The sequence below is a fragment of the Anolis sagrei genome, chromosome 11 (assembly GCF_037176765.1).
Source record: "Anolis sagrei isolate rAnoSag1 chromosome 11, rAnoSag1.mat, whole genome shotgun sequence".
Classification (NCBI taxonomy): domain Eukaryota; kingdom Metazoa; phylum Chordata; class Lepidosauria; order Squamata; family Dactyloidae; genus Anolis; species Anolis sagrei.
In genome coordinates this window covers 30,485,538-30,501,300 of record NC_090031.1, presented here as the reverse complement: position 1 = coordinate 30,501,300, position 15,763 = coordinate 30,485,538, and the positions used below count along the sequence as shown (strand labels likewise).

Genomic DNA, 15,763 nt, shown 5'->3' with positions numbered 1-15,763 from the left:
CCTTGAGTGCTCCAGCTGGAGGTCAGCTGTGACCAGCAGTGCTGTAGAATTTGAAGAGGCATGAATGGACTATTAGTTCATTAGTATATTAGTTCAGAATATAGACTATTCTGGGACTATTAATTCAAAATTAACTTTAACCAAGCTCTGAAATAATAATAATAATAATTATAATTATAATTATTATTATTATTATTTTACTGACACAAAAATGCAGTATGTCACAGCAAATGAGATTAATATATGCTGGACTTCTTCTTCTTCTTCTTCTTCTTCTTCTTCTTCTTCTTCTTATTATTATTATTATTATTTGAAACACAACAAGGTGAGTCCCCAGCAAACAAGATCACTCTGCTGGTTGTTGTATTGGGTCACACATCGGACACTTCCCAAGTGTCTAGGACTATGTGATGTATCAGCAAATAATATGTGCAGATCCCAGTAGGGTAGCCTTTTGCAGTTGACAGATGGTAATTTTGTCAGCGGCGATTGTGTTTAAGTGCAGGCCAAGGTCTTTAGGCACTGCACCCAGTGTGTTGATCACCACTGCTGGGTCCACCTTAACTGACTGGTGCTAGAGTCTTTGCAGTTTGATCTTTAAATCCTCGTATCGTGCCAGCTTTTCCAGTTGTTTCTCAATCCTGCTATTATTATTATTATTATTATTATTATTATTATTATTATTATTATTAGAAACACAACAGGATTAGTACACAGCAAACAAGATTACTCTGCTGGCTGTTGTATTGGATCACACATCTGACACTTCCCAAGCGTCTAAGACTGTGTGATGTATTGGCAAATAATGTGTGCAGATCCCAGTAAGGTGGCCTTCTGTAGCTGAGAGATGTTAATTTGTGTTTAAGTGCAGGCCATGGTCTTTAGGCACTGCACCCAGTGTGCGGATCACCACTGGGACCACGTTGACTGGCTTGTAAATAATAATAATAATAATAATGTATTATCGAAGGCTTTCATGGCTGGAATCACTGGGTTGTTGTAGGGGTTTTTTCCGGGCTATATGGCCATGGTCTAGAGGCATTCTCACTACCTCCGAGGATGTTTGCCATAGATGCAGGCGAAACGTCAGGAGAGAATTATTATTATTATTATTATTATTATTATTATTATTATTATTATTATTTGAAACACAACAAGATGAGTCCACAGCAGACAAGATAACTTTGCTGGCTGGTGTATTGGATGATGATGATGATAATAATAATAATAATAATAATAATAATAATAATAATGGATGATGAATCAGATTGGAAATGGCGATACGGTTTGACAATAATGCTTAATTTGTTTTAACTCAATGTCTTATTGATGCTTTTCAAATTTTGTTATTTTATTTTATAATATCATATTATTATTAGTATTATATTGCATTACATTAGAATATTATAAATATTTTATTTATATATTTTATTATTAAATTATTATTATTATTATTATTATTATTATTATTATAATTATTATTCTGGGGCATTACAATATCTGTTGCCTAGCCCAGATCGGAAGAGTGTGCAGCTTTCCTGAAGAGGACCAGAGAAGGAAGAGGCACACCTAGGCAATACGACACTACACAATAATATCAACACGTCACATCAAGACATTATGGGAACGAAAAATGGGAAACTCGATGCAAAATCCTCACACTTAGTTCTGCCCCCAGTCATGTATCACTTGCATGGAAGGAACGATGAGCTCATGCAATGTATGAAGGAGAAGAAGAAGATGATGATGAAAAGTAAATCCATGACCATTCCCAGTGAGGACAGCAAAATAATTAGAAGGCATGCTGGGATTGAACTGAACTCACCATGGAGCTTTTATGGAAAAACATCCTGCTCCAAACAGGTAAGGTCTTCGTGGGAAAACAGGGGGAGAAATGCACAGAAATTAGATGGAAGAGGTCAATGTCAACAAGCAACAGCGTCAAATCAGACCATTGGAAAAAATTAACATTATCAGTTTCCGAAAGGCAAGAAGGCATCCCTCACCCAAGAAAACAGAGGGCTAAAAAAAAATTACATTGGAGTGCTAGTCTCGAGCGGAACTCCCTTTTGATATATTCTGTAAAATATCATTTTTCCCACAGTGTTAAAGCACAGAAGACCTTTCCCACCATCTTCTTTACATCACAAGGGATTAGTTCTCATGGAGGTGGTAATCCAGGGCCTGGATTGTACCACTTTGGACAGCAAGGGGAAGGAAAACATTGCTGGAAATTGCTGTCCAGAGCTGGAAAAGTTATTTTGCATCGAAGAAGCACTTGCGGACTGGAATGCAGACACTCAGTTGTTGACATGTTGCACAACGTTGCCATGCTGCACTGAGATTGTGTTGTGTGTACACAGCATATCTCCGCATGCAGATATTGAGCAGATGTGAGGATTGGGTTGTTGTAGGTTTTTCGGGCTATATGGCCATGTTATAGAAGCATTCTCTCCTGATGTTTCACCTGCATCTATGGCAGGCATCCTCAGAGGTTGTGAGGTTGTCATAATACCTCCGAGATGTGGGATTGCCATATGATGCTGTTATGAAAAGACACACGTGTGTGCCTTCTCTGAATAATATTTTGCACAGGTTGGAAACTACGAGGGTTGAATGAAAAGTAATGCCTCCACCTTTGTAACTCCTCAACAGATGGCAGTACTGGTATGCGGCAAGTACTGGCTCATTCAGTAGACTCTCCTCTACAGTTCCATTTTGGTGGGAGGCCTTAGCATTGAACGGTTGTGTTGTTAAAGTGCAAAGTATGGAGCCCTATGCAGACAGACGGTGAATACGACTTAAGCAAGATGCAGTCATTGAATTCTAGACAGCAGAAGGTGTCACTCCAAAGGAGATTCATCAGAGAATGCATGGTGATTGTGTTGATGTGAGTACTGTGCGTCATTGGGAGAGTAAGTTTAAAGATGTTGAGATAGGAACATCTGACTTTCGTGACAAAGAGTTGGACGTCATGTGACAGCAACCACCAAGTTTCACAAGTGTTAGCATTGGGAGGCCTTAGAATTGAACGGTCGTGTGGTTAAAGTGCGAAGTATGGAACCCTGTGCAGACAGTCAGTCAATGTGACTTAAGCAACATACAGTCATTGAACCATTCAATGCAAAGGCTTCCCACCAAAATGAAACTGTAGAGGAGAGTCTACTGAACAAGCCAGTACCTGGCCGTATACCAGTAACTGTTGAGGAGTTGGAGGCATTTCTTTTCACTTTAACAAAACAACTGTTCAATGCTAAGGCTTCCTACCAAAATGGAACCGTAGAGGAGAGTCTACTGAACTAACCCTAAAATAAATAAAGCACACCTGACAGATGGCCATCCAGCCTCTGCATAAAAGCCTCCAGCAAATAGAACCAAGATGTTCACATAGTAATATCTTTGAAAACAGGAAAGCTTGGAGAAGACAATGATGCTGGGGAAAATGGAAGGACTGACCACCTGCGCAGGGTTCCATACTCCGCACTTTAAAGCAACACAACCGTTCAATGCTAAGGCTTCCTGCCAAAATGGAACTGTAGAGGAGAGTCTACTGAACAAGCCAGTGCCTGACGCATACCAGTACTACCATCTGTTGAGGAGTTACTAAGGTGGAGGCATTACTTTTCATTCAACCCTCATAGATTGGCACCTTGCTTTTGATCCTTCCACAGGCATGCAGTAACCTTGTTTTTGAGCAGGACTGGTTGCTCAGAGAGAAAGGGCCTCTCGTGTGCCATGTGGTTCATATTTGCTGTTCTTCTTTTTACTGAGTTGCTTTTAACCACTTTTAATTTTATTGATAGTTTAATTATGCTCTTAACCATTGTATGACGATATTGTTTAGCCGAGTTCTTTCAAAGACTATGCGCGACCCGGAGTGAGTCTCAGTCTGGGAAAAAGCTGGAATGTATATATGAAATTTAACTTAAATAATAATGATAACACCTTCTAAACTCCAACTCCCATAAGACCCCCTGCAATGCTGTCTGGAGTCTGGGAGTATTCATTCAAAATGTGGGATTACACTCTGTGTTGGATGGGGTCCCACTCCCCAGAAGACACAGGTCTGAAATCTGAGGGTGATCCTGGTCTCATCACTGATCCAGGTGTCGTTGGTGTCCAGGAGTGCCTTTGCATAGTCCTTTGAGATGCCAGACTTGGTCATGGTCAAGTCCACGCCTCAGTGACATCTCATCTGGACTACTGTAACACTTTCTACGTGGGGCTGCCTTTGAAGACAGTTCGGAAGCTTCAACTGGTTCAGAGATTGGTAGCCAGGTTACTAACCAGGTTACTACAAACCAACTCAGGCACTGGGGACATTGGAGGAGGCCCTGCTCTTGGTCCCACTCCCATCTCAAGTATGGCTGGTGGGAACGAGAGAGAGGATCTTCTCCGTCTCTGGAACTCCCTCCCTAAAAAAATTAAGCTGGCCCCCTCACTCCTCTCCTTCAAAACACAACCGAAAACCTATTTTTCCTCAGTACCATATGGAGAGGAGGAAGATTAGATTGGACTACAACTACTTAACGTATTGAATAATTGCCTATATGTAAGCTGCCTTGAGTTCCCTTTTGGGTTGAGAAAGGCAGGGTATAAATAGGGTAAATTAAAAAATAAACAATGCTACCAGATTGGAAATTATCAATGTATTTGGGACTTGTTAAACCATATTGATAATATTATAATGTAATACAAAATAATACTAATAATAATAACACGAAATTATAATTATATATTTTATATTACATGTAATATTACTAATAATATTACAGTATAATGGTATATTAATATATAATACTAATATTATGCTATGGTAATAATATAATGTATTGTATTTACGTATTACTTGTAAGCCGCTCTGAGTCCCCTTCAGGGTGAGAAGGGCACCATATAAATGTCGTAAATAAGGACATTGCCCATGGGATTCCTGAATGCTGTGAGACAATTGGCCGTCTACAAGGACGTTGCCCAGAGGACACCCAAATGGTGTGAGAGAATGGGCCGTCTGCAAGGACGTTGCCCAGAGGACGCCCGAATGGTGTGAAACAATTGGCCTTCTGCAAGGACGTTGCCCAGAAGACACCCAAATGGTGTGAGACAATTGGCCATCTCCAAGGACATTGCCTAGAGGACTCCCAAATGGTGTGAGACAATTGGCTGTCTGCAAGGATGTTGCCCAGAGGATGCCCGAATGGTGTGAGACAATTGGCTGTCTGCAAGGACATTGCCCAGGGGACACCCGAATGGTGTGAGACAATTGGCTGTCTGCATGGACGTTGCCCAGGGGACACCCGAATGGTGTGAGACAATTGGCTGTCTGCACGGACGTTGCCCAGAGTGTGTCCGAATGGTGTGAGAGAAAGGATGTAGCCCTGGGGAAACTGAATATTTTGATGTTTTACCATCTTTGTGGGAGGCTTCTCTCATGTCCTCGCATTTGGGGCTAGAGCTGACAGTGGGAGCTCATCCACACTCTCCCCAGAATTGAATCTCCAACCTGTCGGTCTTCAGTCCTGCTGGAACAACCCATTGCACCACCGGGGCTCAATGTTATTAAATGAGGAAAGCACAAAAGCAGTCAGGCCTGGTTGATGAGCCTCAGTAAGAATGAAACCAAAGCCAAAAAAACTTTGCCTGACATCTGTTAAAACAGGGAGATGGGGAAGGGAGGGTGAATGATGACCCCCCCCCCTCAGCCCCCTTTTCAGAGCAGAGGGACGGAAAGCCAACTGTTTGCAAAAGATTGACTGAAATACGATCAGGAGCAGGTCTGCCACCGCAGTTCATGTCAGGCATCACCCCCTGAGCATGTTTTTCTGGGCTGCTTCACACATGGCGTGGTTCAGTGTGCATTAATAAAAAAGGACACTGTGCCATTTTTACAAGGGAACCCATCCTCGAATCGACAGCACCAGATGGCTCCGTTGGGTGACAATAACACAGCAATGTCAAGGCAGAGGAACCATCAGAGCTGTCCAACGGCCACGGCCTTCACTCTGCGCGGGCAACAGAATACTGCTCCCTTCGCCCAAGATCCCTTCGGAGAAGTGGGTTTATTTAAACTCCCAAGACAATAGGAGGAAATGATAGAAAAGCTAGAATTAGTATTGTTAGTTTACCAACTTTTCATTGATCAGTTTGTTAGACTTCTTCTTCTCTTCCCTCGTTGTCCAAGTAGGATTGTCTTCCAAGATCGGTGTCCTGGCGGTGGGTATGTAGGTCACCTGCAGTGAGAGCATCGGTTTCCAGGTGGAAGGCAGGTCCCGGTCGGGGTTGGCTTGACCCGCCCCCCTCTTGGCATGTTTCTCCCTCTTGCACTTCATTCATGCCTCTTCAAATTCTACAGCACTGCTGGTCATAGCTGACCTCCAGCTCAAGCACACAAAGGCTTCCCAGTTCTCAGTGTCTATGCCACAGTTTTTAAGGTTGGCTTTGAGCCCATCTTTCAATCTCTTTTCCTGCCCACCAACATTTCATTTTTCGTTCTTGAGTTTGGAGTAGAGCAACTGCTTTGGGAGACGGTGGTGAGGCATGCTTCGTCTCTATTCTGCCTTGGTTAGACCACACCTGGAATACTGTGTCCAATTCTGGGCACCACAATTGAAGGGAGATGTTGATAAGCTGGAATGTGTCCAGAGGAGGGCGACTAAAATGATCAAGGGTCTGGAGAACAAGCCCTATGAGGAGCGGCTTAAAGAGCTGGGCATGTTTAGCCTGAGAAAGAGAAGGCTGAGAGGAGACATGATGAGGGCCATGGATAAAAAGGTGAGAGGAAGTCATACGGAGGAGGCATCAGCCTTGGGAGACTAGGATGCGGAGCAATGGCTTCAAACTACAAGAAAGGAGATTCCATCTGAACATTAGGAAGAACTTCCTGTGAGAGAGAGCTGTTCAGCAGTGGAACTCTCTGCCCCGGAGTGTGGCGGAGGCTCCTTCTTTGGAGGCTTTGAAACAGAGGCTGGATGGCCATCTGTTGGGGTGATTTGAAGACAATTTTCCTGCTTCTTGGCAGGGGGTTGGACTGGATGGCCCCGAGTTCTCTTCCAACTCTATGATTCTATGAACTAGGTTTCCATAACACAAACAAACAAATACAAAGTAGCTTTACACACAGAAGCCTTCACACTGGAGCTTTCTCAGTCAAGGCTTCTCTCACACTGAGATTTACCTCACACTCCTCAGGACAACACCAGCGTTGGCCCGCTAACTCTAACAGGCTTCAGCCTGCTCACTGTCTCCTCAAGACGACACTATCTTTTTCCTGCTTCTTGGCAGAACGGGGTTGGACTGGATAGCCCATGAGGTCTCTTCCAACGTTATGATTCTATGAACTAGGTTTCCATAACACAAACAAACAAATACATAGTAGATTTACATGCAGCGGCCGTCACTCTGGAGCCTTCTCACATGAGGCTTCTCTCACACTGAGGTGTACCTCACACTCCTCAGGACGACACCCGCTTTGGCCCACTAACTCTAACAGGCTTCGGCCTGCTCGCTCTCTCCTCAAGACAACACTAGCTTTTTCCTGCTTCTTGGCAGAATGGGGTTGGACCTGATGGCCCATGAGGTCTCTTCCAACTCTATGATTCTATGAACTAGGTTTCCATAACACAAACAAACCAATACATAGTAGCTTTACACACAGCAGCCTTCACACTGGAGCTTTCTCACACAAGGCTTCTCTCACACTGAGGTTTACCTCACACTCCTCAAGACGACACTAGCTTTTTCCTGCTTCTTGGGACTGGATGGCCCACAGGTGTCTTCCAACTCTATGATTCTATGAACTAGGTTTCCATAACACAAACAAACCAATACATAGTAGCTTTATACGCAGCAGCCTTCACATGAGAGCTTTCTCACACGAGGCTTCTCTCACACTGAGGTTTGCCTCACACTCCCCAGGACGACACCAGCTTTGGCCCACTAACTCTAACAGGCTTCGGCCTGCTCACTCTCTCCTCAAGACGACACTAGCTTTTTCATGGATGGCCCACATGGTCCCTTCCAACTCTGATTCTATGAACTAGGTTTCCATAACACAAACAAACAAACACATAGTAGTTTTACACGCAGCAGCCTTCACACTGGAGCTTTCTCACACGAGGCTTCTCTCACACTGAGGTTTACCTGACACTCCTCAGGATGACACCAGCTTTTTCCTGCTTCTTGGCAGGGGGTCGGACTGGATGGCCCACAAGGTCTCTTCCAACTCTATGATGCTATGAGTCTACTCCACTCATCACTTTTTTCCAGGATGAAACATTGGGGAGAATGACCCTCTGGGTTCGTTTGCTTAACCAATTACAGATCCAGCTAACTGTAGTCTTGCCTTGCCCACATTGGACTAGTTTGTTTGCCAGTCACTTATCTATAGGTTCCCCCATATAGTCTGTAGGCCTTAAACTTCAGTCCTGTGGAACATTTAAAGAAACGTTGTGTTGCTGGGGAGCCTTTGGGCATGTAGTGACATCTCCTGTTTTTCTTTCGCTTCCCTACTCCTAAATTCACTCCGTTGTGCACTTTGGGAATGAAGGCAAACAAATCACTTCTTTCCAATGTCCTCCTAACCAGGTCTGGAACAAAGTCGGCTACGGTTGGGAATTCGCAGATCCAACCCAGTCTCCTGAAATGTCATTTGTGCAAATAATTTCCACAAATGTGTTGCCTTTGATTTATTCTGCGCGCTTGAAACCGAGCCCTCGAATCCGGATTTGTGCCTTCCTTTGCAAGAGTTTGGTTTTGGTTTTCTCTTGTTATTTCCTATTCAGCTGGTCTTGCTCTTCTTTTTTCTTTTTTTTTGTCTGTGTCTGTACCACTAATAGGTCCTGGAAAGGATTAAAGTCTTCGGAGTTCAAAAGAGATCAAACGGATATCAGTGATTTTATGAACAAATCGTACACGAGACGATAACATCTCAGCCAGATCCCACATCAAAAAAATGTGTTATCTGCATTCTTCTTTCCATATTGCAAAAACAAACGCAACCGAGGAGCGTTCCATCGCCTGGACTTTGTACAACTGTTTTCATTTCCCAGGGTTGGGATTCAGAGCCTGGGTGCCCAACGACAGCTTTGGGCGCATATTTGGACACATCACTCCACTCCAAAAGAACTGGAAGGTGCCTTCAAAATTGATTTTCATGACAGTGAAACTCCAAATAAGCCCAATAAGCACATGGCCGATGTCATATTTCCAATGTTTATGTATGAAGGTTGAATGAAAAGTAATGCCTCCATCTTCGTAGCTCCTCAACAGATAGCAGTACTGGTATGCAGCAGGTACTGGCTTGTTCAGTAGACTCTCCTCTACAGTTCCATTTGGCAGGAAGCCTTGGCATTGCACGGTTGTGTAGTTAAAGTGAAAAGTAATGCCTCCATATTTGTAACTCCTCAACAGATAGCAGTACTGGTATGCAACAGGTACTGGCTTGTTCAGTAGACTCTCCTCTACAGTTCCATTTTGGCAGGAAGTCTTAGCATTGAATGGTTGTGTTGGTAATGTGTGAAGTATGGAACCCTGCGCAGACAATCAGTCAATGCGACTTAAGCAATGTGCAGTCATTGAATTCTTGACAGCAGAAGGTGTCATCCCAAAGAAGATTAATCAGAGAATGCAAGCTGTTTGTGGTGATTGTGTTGATGTGAGTACTGTGCATCGTTGGGTGAGTAAGGTTAAAGATGTTAAGGTGGGAACATCTGAATTTACATTATTGTTGTTGTTGTTGTTGTTGTTGTTGTTATTATTATTATGGAGCCCCTGGAAGTGCAGTGGGTTAAACCCTTGTGCTGGCAGGGCTGATGGCTTGAAGGCTGGGATGCTGACCTGAAGGTTGCCAATTTGAATCCAACCCGGGGAGAGCGCGGATGAGCTCCCCCTGTCAGCTCCAGCTCCCCATGCAGTGACATGAGAGAAGCCTCCCACAAGGATGGTGAAACATTTTTAAAAACCATCCGGAAAACATCCCTTGGGCAATGTCCTTGCAGATGGCCAATTCTCTCACACTAGAAGCGACTTGCAGTTTCTCAAGTCGTTCCTGACACCAAAAATATATATGTTATGATTATTATTTCAAACACAACAAGGTGAGTCCACAGCAAACAAGGTCACTCTGCTGGCTGTTGTATTGGATTACAGGTCAGACACCTCCCAGTGTCTAGGACTGTGTGATGTATTGGCGAATAATGTGTGCAGATCCCTATAAGGTGGCCTTTTGCAACTGGCAGATGGTAATTTTGTCAGCGCTGATTGTTTTTAAGTGCAAGCCAAGGTCTTTAGGCACTGCACCCAGTGTGCTGATCACCACTGGGACCACCTTGACTGGCTTGTGCCACAGTCTTTGCAGTTCGATCTTTAAATCCTCATATCGTGTCAGCTTTTCTGGTTGTTTCTTTCCAATCCTGCTGTCGCCTGGTACTGCAACATCGACAATCCATTCTTTGTTTTTTAACACGATTGTGAGGTCAGAAATATTGTGCTCCAAACCTCTGTCTGTCTGAATTCGGAAGTCCCAGAGGAGTTTGACGTGTTCATTCTCTGTAACTTTTTCCGACTTGTGATCCCACCAGTTCTTTGTTGCAGGCAGGTGGTGTTTGTGGCACAGGTTCCAATGAATCATCTGAGCAACGGTGTTGTGCCTCTGCTTGTAGTCTGTCTGCGCAATCTTCTTGCCGCAGCTGAGGATGTGATCTGTTGTTTCATCTGCTTCCTTGCAGAGTCTGCATTTGGGATCTGTCATCAACTTTTCGATTCTGGCTTTGATGGCATTAGCTTGTGCCAGAGTCTTTGCAGTTTGATGATGATGATAACTATTATTATTTGAAACACAACAAGATGAGTCCACAACAAACAAGATCACTCTGCTGGCTGTTGTATCGAATCACACGTCGGACACTTCCCAGGTGTCTAGGACTGTGTGATGTGATTATTATTACTATTATTATTATTATTGGGCAGGTATCAATTTTGCCAAGATGCGGGCAGTATCTGACAATGTGGAGACTTCAGAAGGTGAACGCAGGAAGGTAAGAGCAACCATGCCCTTTCCACCCCTCGACGGCTGCCAAACAGGAGCCAGTTGTCAAAATCCGGTGGGATTTGTAGCCCTCCTCTCAGGACTGAAGCACCACCACCAAGGTTGGGCAGCTGTTTCCAGAGAGGCAGAGGAAGGGAGGGGAGGGAGGGAGGGAGGAAGGCATGCTTCCTCAGGGCGGCGCTTCAAGGTGTTGCCCATGTAGGTGTAAATACATCTGTCTTTTGCCATTTGTGGTAATCCACGCGCCCTCCACTTCTCGGAGCCAGACAGATGGTCCCTGTCCTATCTCTCTATTACAGGCGCGCGTTGCTCTGTGTTTCGAGAAATAGGAGGGCAGATGTTAAATATGTTAAACACACGCTTTACCCCCTGGAGGCTCAAGTTAAGGCTGCTGTCTCAATTTGGCCATTTTAGGTCTCGTCAGGCTTCAGGGAACATCGGCATTCCGCTTCGTTCTCTGCTCCACAAAGAGGATGGGTTTTCCACCCCGCCGCCTTCCAGTCAGTGGGCCCAATCCAGCCGCTGAAAGCCTCCGATTCTGAAACACCAGGACCTGATTTATTTCACACACTGCACTACATTTTGGACACACAACAGAATTGGTATCACATCCTGAAATTACTTCCCTCTGCCACTGTTTTTTGCTCTGTGTGTTTGTGCCAGTTGTGGGTACTGGGAAACTGGACTGAGTAGGGGAGGGTTAGTAAAGGTAAAGGTTTCCCCCTGACATTAAGTCCAGTCATGTCCAACTCTGGAGGTTGGTGCTCATCTCCATTTCGAAGCTGAAGAGCCGGCGTTGTCCGTAGACACCTCCAAGGTCATGTGGCTGGCATGACTGCATGGAGCACTGTTACCTTCCCGCCGGAGCTGTACCTATTGATCTACTCACATTTGCATCTTTTCGAAATGCTAGGTTGGCAGAAGCTGGGGCTAAGAGTGGGAGCTCACCCCACTCCCTGGATCCGAACGACCAACCTTTCGATCAGCAAGTTCTATTATTATTGGGAAACTAGATTGAGTAGGGGAGGGTTAGTAAAGGTAAAGATAAAGGTTTTCCCATGACATCAAGTCCAGTCGTGTCCGAGTCTGGGGTTGGTGCTCATCTCCATCTCTAAGCAGAAGAGCCGGAGTTGTCCGCAGACACCTCCAAGGTCATGTGACCAGAATGACTGCACGGAGCGCCATTACCTTCCTGCCGGAGCGGTACCTATTGATCTACTCACATTTGCATGTTTTTCAACTGCTATATTGGCAACATCAATAATCCAAACTTTTTTCTTTTCCACAATCGTGATGTCTGGTGTATTGTGTTCCAAAACTTTGTCAGTCTGGATTCTTCTATTATTATTTTACTTTATTTATATTTATTTATTATTATTCTTCTTTTATTATATTCTTTTAATAATAATAATAATAATTATTATTATTATTATTATTTGGCTATCACCCATTGGACTACTTGAAGCTTCTGAACAGTCTTCAAAGGCAACCCCACGTAGAGCGTGTTGCAGTAGTCTAGTAAAGGTAAAGGTAGTCCCCTGACATTAAGTCCAGTCATGTCTGACTCTGGGGTGTGGTGCTCATCTCCATTTCTAAGCCGAAGAGCCAGCGTTGTCTGTAGACACCTCCAAGGTCATGTGGCTGGCAGTAGTCTATTTGGTATGTAACTAGGGCATGGACTACCATGGCCAAGTCTGACTTCCCAAGGGATAACATAGGAAGGAAGAAAACCACTGCAAATCCCAATTCTTTACCTCTGCATTATGAGTGGCTGTGCGCCCTCCAGTCATTTCTGACTTATGCCAACCTTAAGGCGAACCTATCATAGTTTTTCTGAGGCTGACAGTGCATGACTTGCCCAAGGCCACCCAGTTAGTTTCCATGGCTGACTAGAGTCCTGAACCCTAGCCTGGAGAGTCATAGTCCAACGCAAAGAGTGTCATATCTCCAAATGCAGAGATGGTTTCTGTGTGGTGTGCAGAGAGGAGCCAGCATCCGCTTTGATGTGCGCTGGGAGCAGAAGGGGGAGGCTCAACAACCCAACGTCCAGGATGTTTCTTTATTCTCCGAGATGTTGAAGGATAACAACTCAGGCATTGGAAGCCCTGAAAGATCTTCAAAAGATTAGCGTAAGCTGCGCAATATTTAACTAGCCGATCTCCAAAGGCAAGAGGGTGAAGTCAACCGTAATCCAACCTGTGAGGTGCAGCCGAGGCGGTGCGGCTCTGCGGCTTCCGGAGCAAACACCAGATATTGTGCGACCCAACAGAGAAGGAAGGCCACCCCTTAATCCACCTTGGCTTCTCCACCCTTCGGGGAAGTCGCTAAAGCCACGGCGTGGCAGAGGAAGGCGAGCTAGACAAAGTGCGCTCTGTGCAAGGCCGTCCAGCGCGCCAGAGCCACACAAAGGGAAAGAAAAATGTGTAACGGCAGATTAAAGGAAGAAGGTGTGCTGAAAGGAGGCAGAACATGCACGGAAGAGGAAAACAATGACGGGGAGGCGTCGGGCTTAACTTGTCTGGCATCCCATGCTGATGGCCATGGTGCTGGGCCTGGTCTAGGCCAAGAGTGGCAAGTTTGAATGTGCAGTTTCAGACCCCAGATCCCACCGGAGAAACCACAGTTACTCTAAAGGACAGTTTCCCTTTTGCAAAATAAGCTTGCAATTAAATTCAGCAAAAGGAGTTCCGGGTGCCTCAAACACAGCTATGGATGGTATACACCTTTGTGACCACATTTCCTTTTACGAACCTACACAATCCCTTCGATCTTCCAGAGAGACCCTTCTCTCGCTCCCATCCCCATCACAATTTGTGGGGATGAGGGAGAGGGCCTTTTCTGTGGTGGCCCCTCAGCTCTGGAACTTAGGAAAATAGGCAAGCTCCCACCCTGGCAGTCTTTAGGAAGAGCTTGAAAACTTGGTTGTTCCAGTATGCCTTCAATGACTGAATGAACAATAATCCCTGACCTGACCTGACCAAACCCTGCAAAAATGCCCTCAGAAGCACTTTATTTTACCTGCTACTGCAATTAAACCCTATTTTTGTCCCCTGGATCCCCTGCCCAGATATATTACATTGCTCTCTCACCCAGAGTTATTAAAGTTTTAATCTTTGCAACCAGCCCTGCCCACTGTGATCAATTTTTTTTTTTGCGTTCAATTATTGCAATTTTATATTGTTTGTTGTGCTTATTTATATTGTTTCTTATATTTTATTTACTTTTTCTTTATATTTTACTGTTGTATTCCTATGTGTATATTTGTATTGTTATATTGTTGGGCTTGGCCTCATGTAAGCCGCCCCAAGTCCCCTTGGAGAGATGGTGGCGGGGTATAAATAAAGTATTATTATTATTATTATTATTATTATTATTATTATTATATGATCTGCCATCTGCATGTGAACTCCCCCCCCTCCCCCGTTTTAATATAGGCAGAATGGGGTAGAGCACTCTACCAGTATTCCATGTAAAAATAATATAGAGGTAAAGGTTTTCCCCTGATATTAAGTCCGACTCTGGAAATTGGTGCTTGTCGGCATTTCTAAGCCAAAGAGTCAGCATTGTCCATAGACACCTCCAAGGTCATATGGCCTGAATGCCTGCATGGAGCACCATTACCTTCCCAACGGAGCTGTACTTATTGATCTACTCACATTTACATGTTTTTGAACTGTTAGGTTGGCAGAAGCTGGGGCTAACAGTGGGAGCTCATGCCGCTTCCCCGATTCATACCTGTGACCTTTCAGTCAGCAAATTCAGCAGCTCAGTGGTTTAACCCACTGTGCCACCGGGGGATCCGTAAAAAATAACATATAATCAAATAAATAAATCAGGGACAACACTTCTGTAGAAGCAAACTTCCTTCTACAATAGCTTTCCACCTGGAGATAGAGGGCCAAGAGGTTATTTAGCTGCCTCTGCTAAGATTTGCTGTCTTTGGCCCTCCTTGACTGACGGTCTGCATAGGGTTTCATATTTTGCACTTTAACAACACAACTGTTCAATGCTAAGGTTTCCTGCCAAATGGAACTGTAGAGGAGAGTCTACTGAACAAGCCAGTACCTGCCTCATACCAGTACTGCTATCTGTTGAGGAGTTACGAAGGTGGAGGCATTACTTTTCACTTTAACCACACAACCGTTCAATGCTAAGGTTTCCTGCCAAATGGAACTGTAGAGGAGAGTCTACTGAACAAGCCAGTACCTGCCACATACCAATACTGCTATCTGTTGTGGAGTTACAAAGGTGGAGGCATTACTTTTCACTTTAACAACACAACCGTTCAATGCTAAGGCTTCCCGCCAAAATGGAACTGTAGAGGAGAGTCTACTGAACAAGCCAGTACCTGCCTCATACCAGTACTGCCATCTGTTGAGGAGTTACGAAGATGGAGGCATTACTTTTCACTTTAACAACACAACCGTTCAATACTAAGGCTTCCCACCAAAATGGAACTGTAGAGGAGAGTCTACTAAACAAGCCAGTACCTGCTGCGTACCAGTACTACCATCTGTTGAGGAGTTACAAAGGTGGGGGCATTACTTTTCACTTTAACAACACAACCGTTCAATACTAAGGCTTCCCACCAAAATGGAACTGTAGAGGAGAGTCTACTGACAAACCAGTACCTGCCGCGTACCAGTACTGCCATCTGTTGAGGAGTTACAAAGGTGGAGGCATTACTTTTCATTCAACCCTCGTACGTCAAACATTCAGTGC

The 15,763-nt window shown here is 44.5% G+C and overlaps 1 protein-coding gene across 3 annotated transcripts in view; it reads right to left on the bottom strand.

Annotated features, from left to right (window-relative positions):
* The window catches only part of BCAS3 (BCAS3 microtubule associated cell migration factor), a 549,518-nt gene that overhangs the window by 300,185 nt on the left and 233,570 nt on the right, over positions 1 to 15,763 (bottom strand). For 2 of the 3 annotated variants that reach the window (XM_060756800.2, XM_060756803.2), the window contains exon 17: positions 1,826 to 1,870. The exons of the other annotated variant lie outside the window; for it this stretch is intronic. In XM_060756800.2, the coding sequence (XP_060612783.1) occupies positions 1,826 to 1,870 (45 nt within the window). The remainder of the gene's footprint in view (positions 1 to 1,825; positions 1,871 to 15,763) is intronic. 3 annotated transcript variants of the gene reach the window in all.